At 36.2% G+C, this 17,172-nt stretch overlaps 2 protein-coding genes across 2 annotated transcripts; both read right to left on the bottom strand.

Moving 5' to 3' along the window:
* Positions 1-6,837, bottom strand: LOC21406816 (2-oxoglutarate-Fe(II) type oxidoreductase). Its single transcript, XM_024171131.1, has 11 exons — positions 6,653-6,837; positions 6,349-6,541; positions 6,159-6,239; positions 3,152-3,203; positions 2,890-3,011; positions 1,639-1,739; positions 1,490-1,548; positions 1,138-1,194; positions 924-969; positions 736-815; positions 1-329 (listed from the first exon to the last, which is right to left on the bottom strand). Exons 1-11 carry the CDS (start codon positions 6,731-6,733, stop codon positions 254-256), a joined length of 948 nt encoding a protein of 315 aa, XP_024026899.1. The 5' UTR covers positions 6,734-6,837; the 3' UTR covers positions 1-253.
* Positions 6,838-7,709: 872 nt separating this feature from the next.
* LOC21406815 (E3 ubiquitin-protein ligase HOS1) lies at positions 7,710-15,650 on the bottom strand. Its single transcript, XM_024171087.1, has 10 exons — positions 15,352-15,650; positions 14,186-14,582; positions 13,693-13,827; positions 13,409-13,584; positions 12,431-12,835; positions 12,159-12,317; positions 10,546-11,028; positions 9,813-9,950; positions 8,546-9,264; positions 7,710-8,402 (listed from the first exon to the last, which is right to left on the bottom strand). Exons 1-10 carry the CDS (start codon positions 15,463-15,465, stop codon positions 8,228-8,230), a joined length of 2,901 nt encoding a protein of 966 aa, XP_024026855.1. The 5' UTR covers positions 15,466-15,650; the 3' UTR covers positions 7,710-8,227.
* Positions 15,651-17,172: the final 1,522 nt, after the last annotated feature.

Here is a 17,172-nt window from a genome sequence, read left to right as displayed (position 1 = left end):
ACCAATAGTCAATTTTCACCAAGACAAGAGAAAAAAAAAAGTTATAAATACTAAGCAACTCTAGGTGGAGGTAAAAGAAATTGGAGCTTTTTGAATAAGGTTACTCCATCAGTAGTGGATGTTTCTGTTAGATATAAAAAAGTATGCAAACTTTCCCGTGATCAGAGAAAAATCTACCCCCAAGCAGTGACGTTTAACTTCAACCTCTCAACATCCCACCAAATGCAGCCTCATATAGCTGTCATATATGGGTTTAGAGTCCAGCATCCGATGCATATGTAAGCCTAAAACGCTCCTTGAGGTAGTCCCCACTTCGGATTGGAGGAAATCTGCAAACACATATACTATTACGTAAATACCGTCACACCAACCTTTGATGGAAGATAAATGCTAAGTATCATTGGTGGCGATCACCGGTACTAGTCTTTATTGTGACCGTAAGTTGCCGTGTAAAATAAGAAACTGCCACACACATACATAGCAACGTTCTTGAGGAAAATATGCGTAGACAAAGTGGGGAAAATGTACTTTGAGTTTGATGTGTTGTGAGCGGAGCAAGCGTGAAATGCGATGACGCAAGATTTTTTTAGCAGATATTTCTCAAACAAAAGAGAAGAAGATTTAAGTTTTTTAGCATGTATTGGCATGATAAAATTATTTTTTTCGAGGAAAGAACAAAGGAAAAGTAAATGAATGAATGACTTGACAAAAAGTGGCAAAAAGTTCTATCCAGACCTTGGAGGAGAGGACTCGCTACAGCAACTTTCTATGCATTCCACCACACAATCTTCCTTGGGGTCCAAGAAGAAAGCCGCCTGCATTATTAAGATGGTTTAATTTCGAATTTCAAGCTATAATTTCAGACTAATAAGATTACAATTTTAACTTAATGAATGTAACACTAAAAGGAGATGAATTATTACGGAATAACGTTCTTGTCCTGTTGGCATTACTCTGTGCAGCGTCGACCTATAAACAAGTGGCAAGTGTTCAGTAGAAAAAACAGGAGGAAAATGCCCCCCCAAAAAAAAAGTGTTTAATATCAGTTTCAAATTCAGTGTTAACTTGAGGAATAATCTAATGATCCGTCTTGTAAAGAAAAAACATGAATACCCATCCATTGAGATGAAAAATTACCGGAACAAACAATTAGTCCACCTCTCCATCATGTCTCCAACATTAACAATGAATGCCCTGTCAATTTGAGTTTAAACTCTTGAGACAAGAATCAATTATTTCGTAAGCAAGAAAGTCTAATCTAAAAAAACTTGGTTTCAAATAAATAAATAAATAAATAATTCACACATAATGAGCCACAGCTTCATATGCAAAGGGATGATCTACCAAAACCTACATGGATTTGTAGATTGACATGCAAATCTATATGCAACGTATTACTTTATTCTGCAGACTGTAGGATATCATAGAATGCAAACTGATATTATAGTCATACAGCCATTGAGGTGAAAATTCATAGCCATGGACTCACCCATGTAGATGAGGAACATCTTCCCAGACCCGAGGCTGCTTAAATTTTTCTCTGCAGATCTGTCAATTAAACAAGAAATCCTGGATAAGATTGTGATAACCATGTGATAAAAAGTTAAAACTGCCTAAGCTGATCATCAAGAAGCAAGCCTGAAGTCCTGGAACACCATCCGCTGCAAGAAGTGTGATCGATCCATAATCCGAATGAGCTGAAGCACCACATATTTCTTCTTCAGAAGATCCCAGTTCACCTGAAATCGAAATCAATTATCTTTAGAACCATAGAGAAATCCTACATTTCTATCACCAGTTCGAAGCCTTCTCATGAGGTGCTATACAAGAGATATAATTGAATGTATATATTAAACTTTAGTACACATACCAAACAGATGGAACTGGCTCAGATAGTACCTAGACTATGAGTTTGGATACAAGGTTGGAAAAGCTTCCGAAAGAAAACAAATCCAATTTTGATAGATTCAGAGATAAACCTGTTCACTCCTTGGCATCAATATTAGTGTAAAGTTTGTTTTGATTCCAGAACTTCATTCTAGGAGTCAAACCAATTCAAGTCCACAAAGTACTTTATCCTGAAATTGTATTTTACAAAGAGATAAATTCTATAATGACAAGATTTTTTTTTTCTTTTGCTCAACAGTTATACTGATTGGGTTATGCTAGCTTTATGACAATTAAGAAAACAAAAGCACATAGGATCTGTTCGAAATGGAATCTCTGTTTTTTTTTGGATAAAAAATGGGATTATTGGTGCCATTTCATCCACCATCCCCTTCATTTATAGCAGAAATCCAGGAGGCCACCAATGGAACTCGAAGGACCTGACGCAATTCTACTCAAAAATGGGCTCAATTTACTCCCGCTTGACCACAAGTCCAATGCTGCATGTTCCGTTGACCAGGTAGGGACCTTTAAGGAGGGCCATGGAGCATTGAACCTTGAACCCATTTTGAAAGGAGAAAAAAAAAAAAAAAAGGATCCTAACCTCAGCACCACCCCATTGGTGGTAATAGAATACGGTTAAACATTGGCTTTAGAATAGTCAATAGAGATCAAGACAAAACTCAAAAGGTTAATAGAAAACAGTGAATCTTAATTAGTGTTGCTTCAACATCTAAAAGGTCTAATAGCTGTACTGATTTTTTTTTTTCAGCCAAGTCTAATATTGGATACCTAAAATTCTTCCCCTTAGGAAAATCTATTACGTCTAATACAAGGAAAAGAGTAAGCAATGGGTTGTTTCAGGCCGAGAATACTGAAACTGAAATTCAAAAATCGACAACATATCAAATCTACTTTTCCATATTTGTAAGATTTGCACACTTTTGTGAAATCATATTCCTTGGGATCGAATTCTCCCTAGGCAAAATTGTGATACTAAACCTGGATAATGCAAAAGACGAAGAAACGCTGCTGGTTTGTCCAAGCCCCCAACTTTCTCAAAGAAGTCCTCATCCAGGTTTAGTGCCAACGCAATCAAACGGAGCAGCCTCTTTCCAGCACACCTGTGACCAGCAATTTAAGTTTCTATTTATGGTGAAACTGGCATGAAAAGAATCGGCACATAATGAAATCACTCAATAATTACATATTTTTAAATATCCAATTGCCAACACATATGATCAACAACCATGGAAAAACTTACAGGACTTTTCTGTAGTACGTCTCCATTGTGGGTCTCCAAGAAGGTAAAATTTCTGTACTTTTTATCACAAGTATACATAAGAATTCCAATCAACTGCAACATAAGCTTAGACACACATGACACAAACATGCATGTCCACACGCATTCAAAAAATGCTAACTGTAACAGCACCGAATTCCTCGAAACAAATTCTAAATAAGCTGTTACCTTCAACAGCATAATAATATATAAATACACTTCACATAGTTAAACACGCTCAATCACATGGTATGACATACAAAAAATGCTAAGTTTCATTAGTAGTTATCATCATACCCTTTTCCTAACCACCAATAATTGTCACGTAAAATTGTGCGGTCCACGACCTTACTCCTAGTAGTTATTGTTGTTGTTGTTGTTGAACAAAAAAAAAGAAAAAGAAGTTTATCTGGTAGGACCAGAAAAGATAAACTACTGAAAGTTATCTACTTTTTAACTATTAGATCTATATTAAAAACTGTATGTTCGGCATATTTTTTTAATTTGATGTGATTTTGACCGAATTCAATGGTCAAAAACTGGCACTGCTCGTAAAAAGACCTACCAGAGAAAGTCCCAAAAAAGAAAAGAGAGATTATTGGTGTCATCCCTCACCCATATTTGAAAATAAAAAGAACTTAACCCAATTCTAATGGTAGGATGGGTCCAATTTCACTCACACTACCATAGGTCTAATGCGGTACGATCCATTAACTGGACAAGACCTCTGATGGGACCTACCGAGTATCAAACCTGGGGCGCATTGAGAAAAAAAAAAAAGAAAAAACGATCCTTACTGCTCCACCACTGATAACTTGATTTATTATTAGTACCATCCTTAGTTATTTTGCGTGTTCTTGGTATTTGCACAAGTGTTTTATGGTGTTTTTGTCTCACTTTTGTAGATGGTAGTAAAAATGGAATATTTGGTCTCAAGAGGAAGAAAAAGTGCAAAAACACGTTGTTTTGATCGCCGCAGCGCGTCTTGAGCTCGCTACAGCGCCAGAACCAGAGGCAAGGGAAGTTATAGCCTACAGCACCATTGTCTCTCGCTGCAGTGCACCTTGGCCGAGCAGGATGGGCGCTGCAGCGCACAAAACTCCCGTTGCAGCGCTCGGACACGTGTTGCTCAGTTTTTAGAGCAGAAATGAGCTATTTTGCGGGGGGGAGATAGAAGGAAAAGAAAGGAACTGAGCGAGAGAGCGAGTTTTAGAGAGAAAAACCATAACTCAATAGAGAAAATACAAAGAATTGAAGGCTTGCTTGAAGAACCAAGGAGGGATTGAAGATTGTAGAGCTCTACTGGCGTCTAGTTCTACATTCTCTCTTTCCCTCTTTCGATTTTGAGTTACTTTCTTGGATTTGTGATTGAATGATGGATTGGGATTTTGGTTTGTTTATCTATTTATTTGAAGAATTCACGATGTATATCTCTAGCTAAACTCTTTAAGCTAGGGATTGGGATGTAGTTCTATCTTTTGTTATGCTTTGAAGATATTTGGTATTTGTTAATGAAATTCCATTTCAGTTCATTTGTGTCTTTCTCTATTTTTATTGCTATAATTTATGATATAATGAATTAGTGATATAGATGTGTGGATTTAGGCTTGAGAAAGTAACTTTCACATATTGGGATTTGAGAGACACAACTTAGAATTAGTTGAGTTCGGGAGGCCAATTAATTCGGGTAATCATAATAAGTTTGCTTAATGGGTGTTTATTAGGTTAAGTGAATAGGAATATTACTTAATCGACTTTACACACTATTTCTCAGGTAATTTCGCTCCCTCTCCCGAGTGCCAAGTGAAATAGTGTGTAAAGTCGATTAAGTAATATCCTATTCACTCAACCTAATAAACACCCACTAAGCAAACCTATTATGATTACCCGAATCAATTGGCCTCCCGAACTCAACTAATTTTAGGTTGTGTCTCTCAAATCCCAATATGTGAGTTACTCTCCCGAATCTAAATCCACACATCTATATCACTAATTCATTATATCATAAATTAGAGCAATAAAAATAGAAAGACACAAATGAACTGAAATGGAATTTCATTAACAAATACCAAATATCTTCAAAGCATAACAAAAGATAGAACTACATCCCACCCCTAGCTTAAAGAGTTTAGCTAGAGATATACATCATGAATTCTTCAAATAAATAGATAAACAAACCAAAATCCCAATCCATCATTCAATCACAAATCCAAGAAAGTAACTCAAATTGAAAGCTAAATAAGATAGAGGAGGGAAATAGAGAATGTAGAACTAGACGCCGGGAAAGAGGTAATGTAGAACTAGACGCCAGTAGAGCTCCACAATCTTCAATCCCTCATTGGTTCTTCAAGCAAGCCTTCAATTCTTTGTATTTTCTCTATTGAGTTCTGATTTTTCTCTCTAAAACCCGCTCTCTCGTTCTGTTCCTTTCTTTTCCTTCTATCTCCCCCCGCAAAATAGCTCATTTTTGCTCTAAAAACTGAGCAACACGTGTCCGAGCGATGCAGCGGGACTTTTGTGCGCTACAGCGCCGCTAACTATTATCCAGAAACCCTAGCAGCACAGTCGCGGGCGCTGCAGCGGGAGACAATGGCGCTGCAGCGCCCATCCTGCTCAGTCAAGGTGCACTGCAGCGAGAGACAATGGCGCAGTAGCCTATAACTTTCCTTGCCTCTGGTTCTGGTGCTGTAGCAAGCTCAGGACGCGCTGCGGCGATTGAAACAACGTGTTTTTACACTTTTTCTTCCTCTTGAGATCAAATATCCATTTTTACTACCATCTATAAAAGTGAGACAAAAACACTATAAAACACATGTGCAAATATCAAGAACACGCAAAATAACTAAAGATAGTACTAATAATAAATCAAGTTATCAACCACCTAATTGGTGGTGTGCTAAAGTCCACAACAATGGTAATACAAGCGTTCATCGACATTCACAAAATTTCACAAACACAAAACACACAAGAGTACTATGCAATTTGGTACCTTGAGAAGGCCATTGATTCAATTTAACTGCAGCCGAATCATCTTCTAAACGACCAACATAATAACTCTCTTTAGGGTCACCTGATTTGAATTATCACTAGAAATCAATCCACAACAATACAATACCTTTTTTTTTTTTTTTTTTGCACAAAATCAAACTCAAAAAAAAAAAAAAAAAAAAATTCAAAACCTTTGGGAGCAGAAACAGGATCGAGAGCCTCCGCAAAAAGCGGCGTATATCCTCTGTTCTCTTTGCGATCCAATCTCATCTTCTCCTCCAATGGAAGCGAAAACAGCTTCTTGCTCTCCAAGAAAACCTTCTCAAGAACCTCATCTTCCACGCCATGATTCACTAGATAAAAGAAACCATGTTCTATACACGCCTGTTACATACATATATACATACAATTCCATTTCCATCATTTTTTTTTTTGGCAAAAAATCGTTTTTGAAGCTCTTTTTTTCGAATAAAAAAAACAAGGAAATGAAGTTACCTGTCGGATTGAAGCGGCGGTGGAAGAAGTGTCCGACGAGGACAAGTCGATGATGGGAAGTTTCAGAAGAAGCTCAGTCATCTCTGTTTCAGTCTCAGACTTGATGAAGATAAAAATTTTTGAATTGTCATTTTATGAATAAAATTGTTCTATGAGATTATTTTTACAAAGGCCTCGCTTCAAAGTCTGATTCAATAGATAAAAAAGTGAAGTATTTTTTATCGAGTTTTGATGGACTTACAAACAGACCCCAAAAAAAAAAAAAAAAAAAAGTTTATGTGCACGCGTACTTGTGAAATTGCGCGCGTGATTCACATTTGGCAAGATGGACTGTCTGTATCAATCTTCATCGCTTGTCTCATCACATTTATTGAACTTAAAAAATTCTTCTTGAATTTTGAATGGTCACACTAAAATGTTGTTAGATCCAATTTTTATTAAAATCATACCAGAAAAGGGGTAAATGAGTCGTGCAGTCTTTATTTGTTTTCTTTTAATAAAAATTCAAGCAAAAAGATTGCATACCATTTTTTTCTCTTAACAAAAAAGAATTAAGCAGGAATAATTCTAAACTTATTGAGCAAAATGAGAATTTTTAAAATTTGAGGGATAAATTAAGAATGGACTTCAAAATTTTGCAGATGAGAATAATACTAACATCAAAGAAATTAGCGTAAAATATACTATTTTGTTATTGAGTAAGGTTATTAGTCATTTGATTGTTTAGGTTAAAATTAGTATCATTCCCCCACCCAAAGTTAAAAATGGTATTGTTATTAGAAAAAGTTAGAAATAATGCACCGCATAACGCAAATATACTTCAATAGATAAAATGACTTGTTCAGACGCAAGGGAAGTTTGATTTCTTTTTTCTTTTTTTAATTAAAATTGATTGAAGGATATTTGCTTTATTATGCACAGTTCGCGTAGTAATGCCATAGATTTTGTTTATCAAATTCACTATTCACCCAAAAAACTTATATGTTCATCGTTTTAGCTCACAAGAATTCAGGAAAAAAAAATGGCAGGTGAAGAAAATAGCACCACAATCTAATTATTTGAAGCTTGGAAACTTTTCACGTCGAGTATTTATACCAATCTGATACCAAATTTCTGTGCGCATTCTTTTGTTCATTTGGGCACATTGGTAAACATTTGTTCCTATTAGCATCAGAAGTATGTTGAAAATTACAACTGGAAAAAGATTGAAACTGTCAGAACCTGCCTCAACATTGCCATTACATGATAGGGGATTGAAAATTCCGCTAATCTGACACCATTTGTTGTCAGTAAACTCAATCTCAATATCCGATCACCTGACTGAAGCAAGGAGATCGCCATCAAATTTGCCATCTCCTTCAAATTTGGGCTGTACAGCTACAGAGTGATGGGAAAGTACTAGAACTAATGCCCTTGTGCGGAAACTGCAAACTCAGCAGCACAAAATCGTAGAAAAACAACTCTTGCTTTGTTTCATTACTGGCTCTTTATAGTTTCGTTTTATCCAACACAAGAAGATATCATAGCAGAACAACGATATGCTTCTGTCAACAAGACAAAGGCAGTGTGAAATATTCATCTCTTCGCAAACCTGCTTCTTCTAACACGCCTCATGGGAGTGGTACGATGAGTGACTCCCAAAGTTCTATCAGGACTTTGTTGATCTTCGTCGTCACTGGTTTCATCTGACCTCCATCTTGGTCCACCATTACCCTTTATGTCCCCACTGGCAAAATCCTTATGCGCGTCGCTGAAAAATGGAAAAACATAAACAAGCAATTGAGATTAAAAGATGAGGTCGTTAGAATCCTCTGCATCTTTTTCCCAAAACACAAGAAACAAAGCATATGACCGAAAGACTCAACGGGTATTGAAAAGAAAATAAAGTTTTACCTCCAAGAGACATCCATCAAATCATCTGCGGAAGCAATATTCCATGGTGTATCATCTCTTTCCGGATGGACCCTTTTACTGGTCACACTTCGCTGAAGGTCCCCCGAAGCATATCTAAACTGGCCACAGTTACTGCTTGGTGTAGTTACCGGATTAGCTGTAAAACTGCTGAAATATGGACCGCCATTGTCGAGTTGGTCAATGAACCTGCTTCTTTCCGTCTCCACCTCTGGTGATAGCTTATTTGAATGATTGTCCTGGAGATTGCTATTTGGAATCCCTCTTGACGGAGTTCTGTTCATGTCCTTTAACAGTGTCATATTTGCAGGACTGACGTGACGAATCGACTTGTTCCCAAATTTAAAATTTTTACTTATACTAACTTGAGGTGTTAGTCCTGTTTCAGCATTGTCAAATAACCTTCCGCGGAGACTAGAACCATGATTACCAATTTCAGAGTTATAATTGTCAAAAGATCCACCTCTTCTTTGGGGAGTTTCCAATGGCTTCCAGGTAGCTGTATGATCAGTCCATGTAGCAACGGAAGAATCATTTGATGAAGGGATCAATAAACTAGTTGATTTTGGATTGAGCACTTCAGGAAAATCAGATTTTTCAGGCATTTCAACTTCATTGCCAGTAGTGTCGGTAAGCTCAGATGATTTTCCAGCCATAACTTCTTGTCGTTGGACTTCTGGTAGCAATGCAATGCATTTTTCCTGTTTTTTGAAAGCATCAAGTCAAATAAAAGAAATACAGAAGTTCAACATCTGCTAGCAGCACTCCATCTACGTCAAGCCACGCAATGAAATTTCTTCTCAAAATAGAATTGATTATGAGAAAGTACAGAGTGCAGTTGCTGCACCATGTATCATAAATAGACTACAGAAAACAAATGAAATAAGGTCCACGAATTAATCCTTTCCCGCATGATCCAGCTCTCCCAGCTGAAACTACTTTGGCACTAGCAAGAGTCGACATAGTGTGAACCAGAATGATTGTTTATTAACCGTCCGTAACAGAGGCAGATAACTTTCAATCATTTTACAATTTTATTCAGATCAATGAATACACGGATAAAGAATAACATGAATCAATATCCACAAGTCCCGCCATCTCCCTAGTATCGCTTATGAATCATGACTTAACTAAGTACTAGTGCGACACTATATTATACGAAAATAAAAAATAATAATAATAATAATAATAAGAACACTAAATATTTGGAGAAAGCGTACTAAAAAATTCTAAGATAGTAACCACTTACAACTAATCCTGCTCTCCAGCCACTGGTTGATCTCATTCTAGATAAAACTTCTTCACTGAGAGAATTCTTTGTAATGAACTCCTGCTCCACACCCTTAAGTATTAGATCAACTTGGTAAGCTTGGGAGTACCGGTACCGCTGAATTTGCATCCAAAAAGAAGCTTGTGTCAAGATAACCTTTGATAAATATATCTTTGAGGAACACAAATTACAGATTCTATGCAATAATAAATAGTGATCAAGAACACAGTAATACTTAAATTGTATTCACTCTTCAGCTATCTTAAAATGGTCCAATCCAAGAGATCAACGCCAAAAAGGATTAGCAGTTATTTATCGACCCAATCCTACAGTATGGGAAGATTATGTGGGAAAACCCTAATTTGCATTGGGAAAAAATGTATTTGATATATATAGCTAGGGATCATGGTAGCTTTTAAATCTGGTTCCGTTGTTCCCTGTAACCCTTCAAGTTAAAGATACACTATGGGACCAATATGGCACATGGACTTGAAACATCAACTGCATTTATTGAAATACAAAGAAGTGACATTATGAAACGTAACCAACAGATGACGTAAACATCAGCAGGCATAGCCAGAAATAGCTTATGAATCAAGAAATACTACAAACTCGAACCCACAGACTGTGATTAAGAAATGTACTAATGTCAACTGCCAAACAGCTGCAATTACTAACCTAAATGAAAATACAATAGAGGATTGACAATTACCTGAATATAATATACAACAAGAAGACTTCCAACAGTTGAAGAAGGATCATCAATAGCATAATCTAACAGGCACTTATGAAGATGTTTCTCTTCATCAGAATTCCAAGGCAACTCTATCATTCGATCTACCATGTTCCTTCGTATACAAAGATAACAGATTTCAGCCACCAAGACCTCCACCCAATCCTTCCAACTCCTACGTTCGTCATCAGGTGCTTCTGCAGAAGCCCCATACTTCTTTTCCCTGACTTTGGTGCATAGCATTCTTTGGTGTAGAAAAGCCTCAGTGAAAAGCCCACACTCTACCCTCACCCTAACTGCAGTGACAGCTTCACCAAGTGAAACAAGCTGTGACATACCATCACGCCCAGACCACCTTAAAACCAAAAGCGCTGCATCAGCATTTCCTCTTTCCAGAAGAACTTGTGCAATCTTAGGATGAGTTGTTGGACCTGAGATCTCAGGAAGCAGGCGACACGCTTCCTAAAATAAATTAAAATGTTTCATTAAAAAAAGTTAGCATGCAAATATTTGGAGCATCAATCGTGCAAACATTTGGGGTCACTCCTCATGAATCACCAACTCAAATTTAATAAAGGAATTAAGTCCCTGATTTCAAAATCTGGTGTATACTTTTGTTTTTGAGAATTTAAATGAAGTGTGTCCCACCTACAAGGAATTGAGTTCCATCTCTGACCTATGGAATTAAATTCCTTTTCCTAAAAATAGGGAGTAACCGAGTAACTACCACCTTTCTTGATTATATCACTACTTTAATTTAATCATCTCCTCCATACTAGGGTATTTAACCATACCTATTATTATTCTAATTCCTAAATTTGGTGAATAGTATAATATAAATTTTAATTCCATCGAAATTTAGGCCCCGTTTGGTTCCTATACTTGAACCATGATTCTGATTCTGTTACAGTGCTTTTCATCTCATAAAGAATTTGAATTCAACAATTTCTTCTCTAACAAAGTTCCCGTCAATAAATCAGAATCACTAACTTGAACGCGTGAACTAAACGGACCCTTAATTCTTGATAGTTTGGTGCACACATTACTGGGATTCTAGAACCTTTCTACGAGAACTGATTCCTTTTATTATGAAACTTATTCCAATCTTTTGAATTCCTGATAAGTAGACATGCCCTAGTAAACGCGCCCATAAGGTATTAATTATTTTACGAAGAATAATCTATTACACTTCTAAATTTCCTCTCTTTTAGCTGGGTCAGTCATAACAGAATGACTAAACCCAGCTCAAGATTTGAACATAGAAGTACAAATTATACTGAGCAGCTTAACCACAAGTAAATTGTGGATCACGTTTCATGCAAATCCCTATTCTAAAATTGCACAATAATAAGCTACAACTATCTCCATTTGTAAGAAACAAGAATTCCTTTTCAAGAAAAGTAAGGAGATCAATTAGTTGTCTTCTCTAGAATGCCATAACCTAGTCACCTTATATACTAGTGAAGTCACTCCAAAATTTCCTTGTTGGAACATCAGTAATCTCGATAGAATTGGTTAGCTACTGAGTCCAGTATCCTAAAAAACAATCAAAATATGCATTCAGACAAGAACGTGGAAAAGTCATAACTTACCTGCATAGCCTCGTCATTTAGGTCATCCAGAAGATAAAATATTAATGATTCCAATAGTAAATGTCTATTGATACCAAAGGATGCAGCAAAGTCCTCTATGAAGTGTCTCCATCTGTCTTCCGGCATTGACCAATGCCGATCATATAGATAGTAGAGAAACTATCACAGGTTAAGGCGAAGATCCCATTGACATCTTGCGGTAATTAAGATTCCATAATACTAAGAAAAACATCCAAAAAGAAGAGTAATAAAATAAAATAAAATAAGGATACAATTGCTTGCTTTGCCACCACCATATCAGAACTACCACGTAAGAATAGTATATCAATGGCAGCTCGAAGACTTTCAAATGGATAGCAGCCCACAACTCCCTCTATCTTAGACCTGAAAACTGATGAAATTCCACCCTTCTGCAAAAATGCAACTTTTAATTCCTCTCCCACTTCCTGCGTGTATCCATGATCTATCTCGAGATTAGTTAGTGCATCTTCAATGAACAGGGAACCTTCCTGTCTAACAGACTCTTCAGAGTTACTTATTGGATCCGGCCATGCACGCCTAATCGCAGCTGATTTCCTTTCACGAACATGAGAACGCCATGATGTGACATTAGTATAGCGAGACGACACATTCTCAAGGAATTGGTGTCTTATACACCAAATCATTATCTCCAAATGCTGAAAATAAACAATCAATATTGAGAGAAAGGACTATAAGTTAAGTGCAGAGGCAGAATGGTCTATGAATGGCTGAACCTTTTAAATGAAAAATTTTAAAACAGATCATAAAGCCTTTACCAATAAGGTTATAAATAATAAAAAATAAAAATAACATTCAAACATCTAGCACTGGAACGTTTGCTAAACTAAGATATGTGGCATATGAAATGTGTATTTATTCAAAACTATAAAATCCTATGCTACCACTTTCTGCACCTTCAACAACTTTCCTGTCCAATGTTACACTCTTACTATGTCAGCGACTGGCAAGAGTCTAAACATAACGTAGCAAACTATTTTTATTCATTAAATCATGAAGCACGTTACAGCTAAATATTTTAGGTTTGTGCGTGTTTAGATCTTTTAAAGAGGTTCTACCTAACTTTAAAACTCAAAGTATGGCTATTGGAGACACATGATTGGAATTAGCCTTTGTCAAGGGAAAAACAATGACTGGAACAGAAAAACATTGAATAGGCCACAAATCATAGCAAACAATTCTTTATGAACAGCAACTGTCAACATTCAAACCTGCTTTGTCTTCAAAATACTTTCTTGAAGGAAGTGCAGATCATGAAGCTGAGCTGAAAGAGAACCTTTGAAAGACGACTGTAACACTTCAAGTACATTGGATATGCCAGCCAGCTGGACAGAATACTTAAGAAGCGTGCTTAACTTATTTTTTATTTCTGCTACGTCAAGATTATCTAATATAAATGTTAAGATGTATACACACACCATTCAAATATGAAGTATATAGAAGCATATAACAATAGGCTTCAGTTGGAAAGGTATCTCAAAAGTTTTAAGGATACAAATCCCTTGTAGTTCTGTTATGATATTCCCAAATGTCCGCTTACACCAGTCCTTGACAACAACTTCATCCAACAAGAAAGCAATGACAGGGTCACTGGACACGGCACTTTCATCCATACAAACATCCGTAACATCTGTTGAATTTCTGTCAAGGAAAACATAAACCTTAAACAGCTTTGTGAAGATATAATTATCTATAACACATTGACAATATCCCGGGCATACATCCTTCAAGCTTTCTGTTTATCCATTTAGCTTCTGTCCAGATAAAATAATAAGAGGGAAATAAGAAACTAAACTATTGTTTGGAAGTAATTTCTCTCTTTTAGAACTGGGAATCCTACCTCATTGATATTTCAAAGACCATGAGGTTATCTTAAAATTGAAAACTAACTATATGCCTCGGGTTTCTTTTTTTTTTTAAATAGATAAATATTAATATACTTCAAATTTTGGAAGAACAAAACAGAAAAAACCACCATGAAAGGATACAATGGCATATTAAAGAAACTAAGTTATTCTCCAGGGCAACATCAAACAAACAATAAAGGTGTTGGACATCAGCAGTTATCTGCTCTTCCCCATCTTCTTTTTCTTGAAATCTGTCATCATGTATTTTTGAGATAAGGCCAGCATCAATGCACTCGTAGAAAAGCCGTGGACGGAGACTAACACCATTGTTTTCCTTTGGTATTGGGATTCTACAAATGGGGCAAAGATCACATCGTTTACTACACTCTCCACATAATGAAGCATGTCCACAGGAGTTCAATGCACACTCTACGGGCCGCCCACAGCTTCTCAAGTCTCTTGTTGCTCGACATTTCTCCACTTTTGCTTCATTGCATAATTCAATAAGATCAATTGATGCCAAGTGCTCCAATGCTTCCTAAAATCGAAATTGCAGGTTAAAAATAGAACTCACAGAGAAAAAGGAAACAGGTTTACATTCAATTCAAAATGTTACATGCCGTCCTTTATGTAAATATGGTAAAATTAAGGCCTCGTTTTTTCAAAGGTTTGAATTACAATTCAACTTTTTCACTACAGTGTTTTCTCTCATAGAAATCTGAATTAATTCAGTTCAAATTTTATAATCAAACCTATGAAAAGAACACCCCCCAAGTGTCCTTAGGCCTAGTCTGGTGGCAGTCATATTTACCTCAAATGTTAAGAAAGTCAGATAATTAAAACTATAAGACGCAAAAATCAATAAATAGGAATATGCTATTTTAAATTTAAGGTATCCTAAAACACATATTCAACAAAATAGGCACTTAAAATGCTCTATAAATTCTGATACTTAGATTCGCCAGTCTGCTTCGAAGTGTGTAAACTTCCCAAAATGCTAGCCTCATAATTTGGATTGACAAACTTTTAATACGAATTCAAAGTTACTCAACCAAACACCAAGAAAACTGTTCCACAAGTAATCTGGCTATTCTCAACCACAAAAGAATTTCTGCTAAAACCCAAGATTCATTAAGAAAACATTTCCATTTCCATAGGAGCACCAATTTTCTTTCATTTACACCCCTCAAAAGCATCAAAAATCGCCAAAGAACAAAACAAAAACAAAAACGATTACGAGGCAGATAGTTTAGAAACAGCTAGGGTTTTGTCGAAGTAGCTCTTCAAGTGAAGGTTAGAATGCAAACCTGAACAGCTCTGCGACTGTAATTGGGAGACCGGAACTGAGAACCAGAGGCTGTCGCGGTTCCACCATCGACGGAGCTCGAAGCTCCGGTAGGACCATTAAATTTCTTGTCCATTTTTCACTCTAAAGTCGCGCGCGTACAATTTCTCCGATTCTGAAATCGATCACGAACTCTGAGGGGGAAGAAACGGAAAGGCGAGAGTGAGGAAAAAGAGAGTTAGTTAGGGCTCGGCGATGGACGCCATTGGAGGTCACAGATGCTTCAGAGAGACGGGAAGAGAGAGAGAGAGAGAGAGAGAGAGACAGGGGTGGGAGAAAGGTTTTTGAAAAAGGACATGGCCGTACGGACTTTTGGGTTCTAGGCGACGCGTGTTCGTAACTCGAAAAGCCACATACCGGAAAATTTGAAATGGGCTCGTTGATGTTCGGCCCAAAGCAATACTCAGCCTAGCGTAGCCCAATCCAATCTGAAAAACACTTTGTGTTACTCGGCTTATAGGTTCATGAAATTTGAACAAGGCCTATTTACGCATGCAGCAAAATTCAATAGTAGAGTTTAAATATAGTAACATTTTTAAAATATAATAAAAATAGTAAAATTTAATATTATTAAAATAATGATTATATTAGTATAAAATGTGATATCATTATGATAATGATTATGTCATTTTTGCTATATTTATAATATTCTGATAATTTTGTTAAATTTCAACTCAATGTAATTTTGCCATGTTATTATTTATTTACTTTGAACAATGAGCCCATTACAAACCAGCTTTTAGATGCACAAATTTTTGGCCTACGTTAAAGTTTCTATGTGATCTTTAAACAAAAAGAAAAGGAGACAAATATTCGTTAGAGTATTTAAATTTTTAGCTCTTATTCTTAATTAGTATCATTTATTAGTCAGAAAGATATTAATTAAGAATAAGAGATAAAACTATGCACTCAAAGAGTAAGTTCATTTTTTTTTTTTTTTACATAGAAGAGTAAGTTCATCTTTTTTTTTTTTTTTTACATAAAAGAGTAAGTTTATCACTTTTCTCTTAGAAAACCAACCATAACAGAAATATAAAAACTTATTCCACCACCCCATTTTTTTCACTCGATTTGAAAATGTAAGTTCAAACCATAGATTTAAGAATTTACAGTTAAAGAAAAAAAAAATCAAACCTCAGCATTTCGAGCATGCTATTCAAACGTGCCCTTGTGTTTTTTTTTTTTTTTTTTTTTTTTTTGGAAAAAAAAAAAAAAAGACGAACTTACGCTTCTATGTAAAAAAAAAAAAAATCAAACCTCAGCATTTCGGGCATGCTATTCAAACGGGCCCTTGTGTTTTTTTTTTTTTTTTTTTTTTTTGGAAAAAATACTTAGGTCTTTCTAGTTATCTTTCTTTCTCTTTTTTTCTTCTTCTCTCTCACTCATGCCACAATCTCTCTCCTGACGGACCCTTGTTCATTGCCCGCAACCTAAGTTTTAGCTGCCCCCTTCTAGCGACTAGAGATCTGTAGTGTTTCAGATCTGTTGTCCAAGATACTAGTGGCGCCATGAGATCTTGTCAGCAAAAATCAAGCTCTAGGAGTCCATGCGATGTGAACCATGCGTTGGAATCCCATGCAAGGATCTAGGCTTCAACAATGACCGGGATCCTAATCGGTTCATGCCTCTATAACATGCAATTTTCATGCACAAGGGAGTTATATTAGCCCCGTTCATTTCACCGATTTGAGTTTAGAATTTAAGTTTTGTTACAGTAAAAAGCTCTCGTAAACAATCACATTTAATTTTTTTACTACAGTAAAAAAACTCTCATATAAAGTTA

This window comes from Morus notabilis, unplaced genomic scaffold, assembly GCF_000414095.1.
Source record: "Morus notabilis unplaced genomic scaffold, ASM41409v2 Scaffold789, whole genome shotgun sequence".
In the NCBI taxonomy this organism is placed as follows: domain Eukaryota; kingdom Viridiplantae; phylum Streptophyta; class Magnoliopsida; order Rosales; family Moraceae; genus Morus; species Morus notabilis.
This window is presented reverse-complemented; position numbering and strand designations above follow the sequence as displayed.

Excerpts from the sequence above, each read along its gene's own strand:
- LOC21406816 (XM_024171131.1), bottom strand. The coding sequence starts at position 6,733 with ATGACTGAGCTTCTTCTGAAACTTCCCATCATCGACTTGTCCTCGTCG. Across the intron at positions 6,240-6,348 it reads TCCTGTTTCTGCTCCCAAAG|GTGACCCTAAAGAGAGTTAT; the intron begins GTTTTGAATTTT and ends AATTCAAATCAG. Across the intron at positions 3,012-3,151 it reads ACGTACTACAGAAAAGTCCT|GTGTGCTGGAAAGAGGCTGC; the intron begins GTAAGTTTTTCC and ends TGCTGGTCACAG.
- LOC21406815 (XM_024171087.1), bottom strand. The coding sequence starts at position 15,465 with ATGGACAAGAAATTTAATGGTCCTACCGGAGCTTCGAGCTCCGTCGAT. Across the intron at positions 14,583-15,351 it reads ACAGTCGCAGAGCTGTTCAG|GAAGCATTGGAGCACTTGGC; the intron begins GTTTGCATTCTA and ends TTTCGATTTTAG. Across the intron at positions 12,836-13,408 it reads GTATTTTGAAGACAAAGCAG|CATTTGGAGATAATGATTTG; the intron begins GTTTGAATGTTG and ends GTTTATTTTCAG.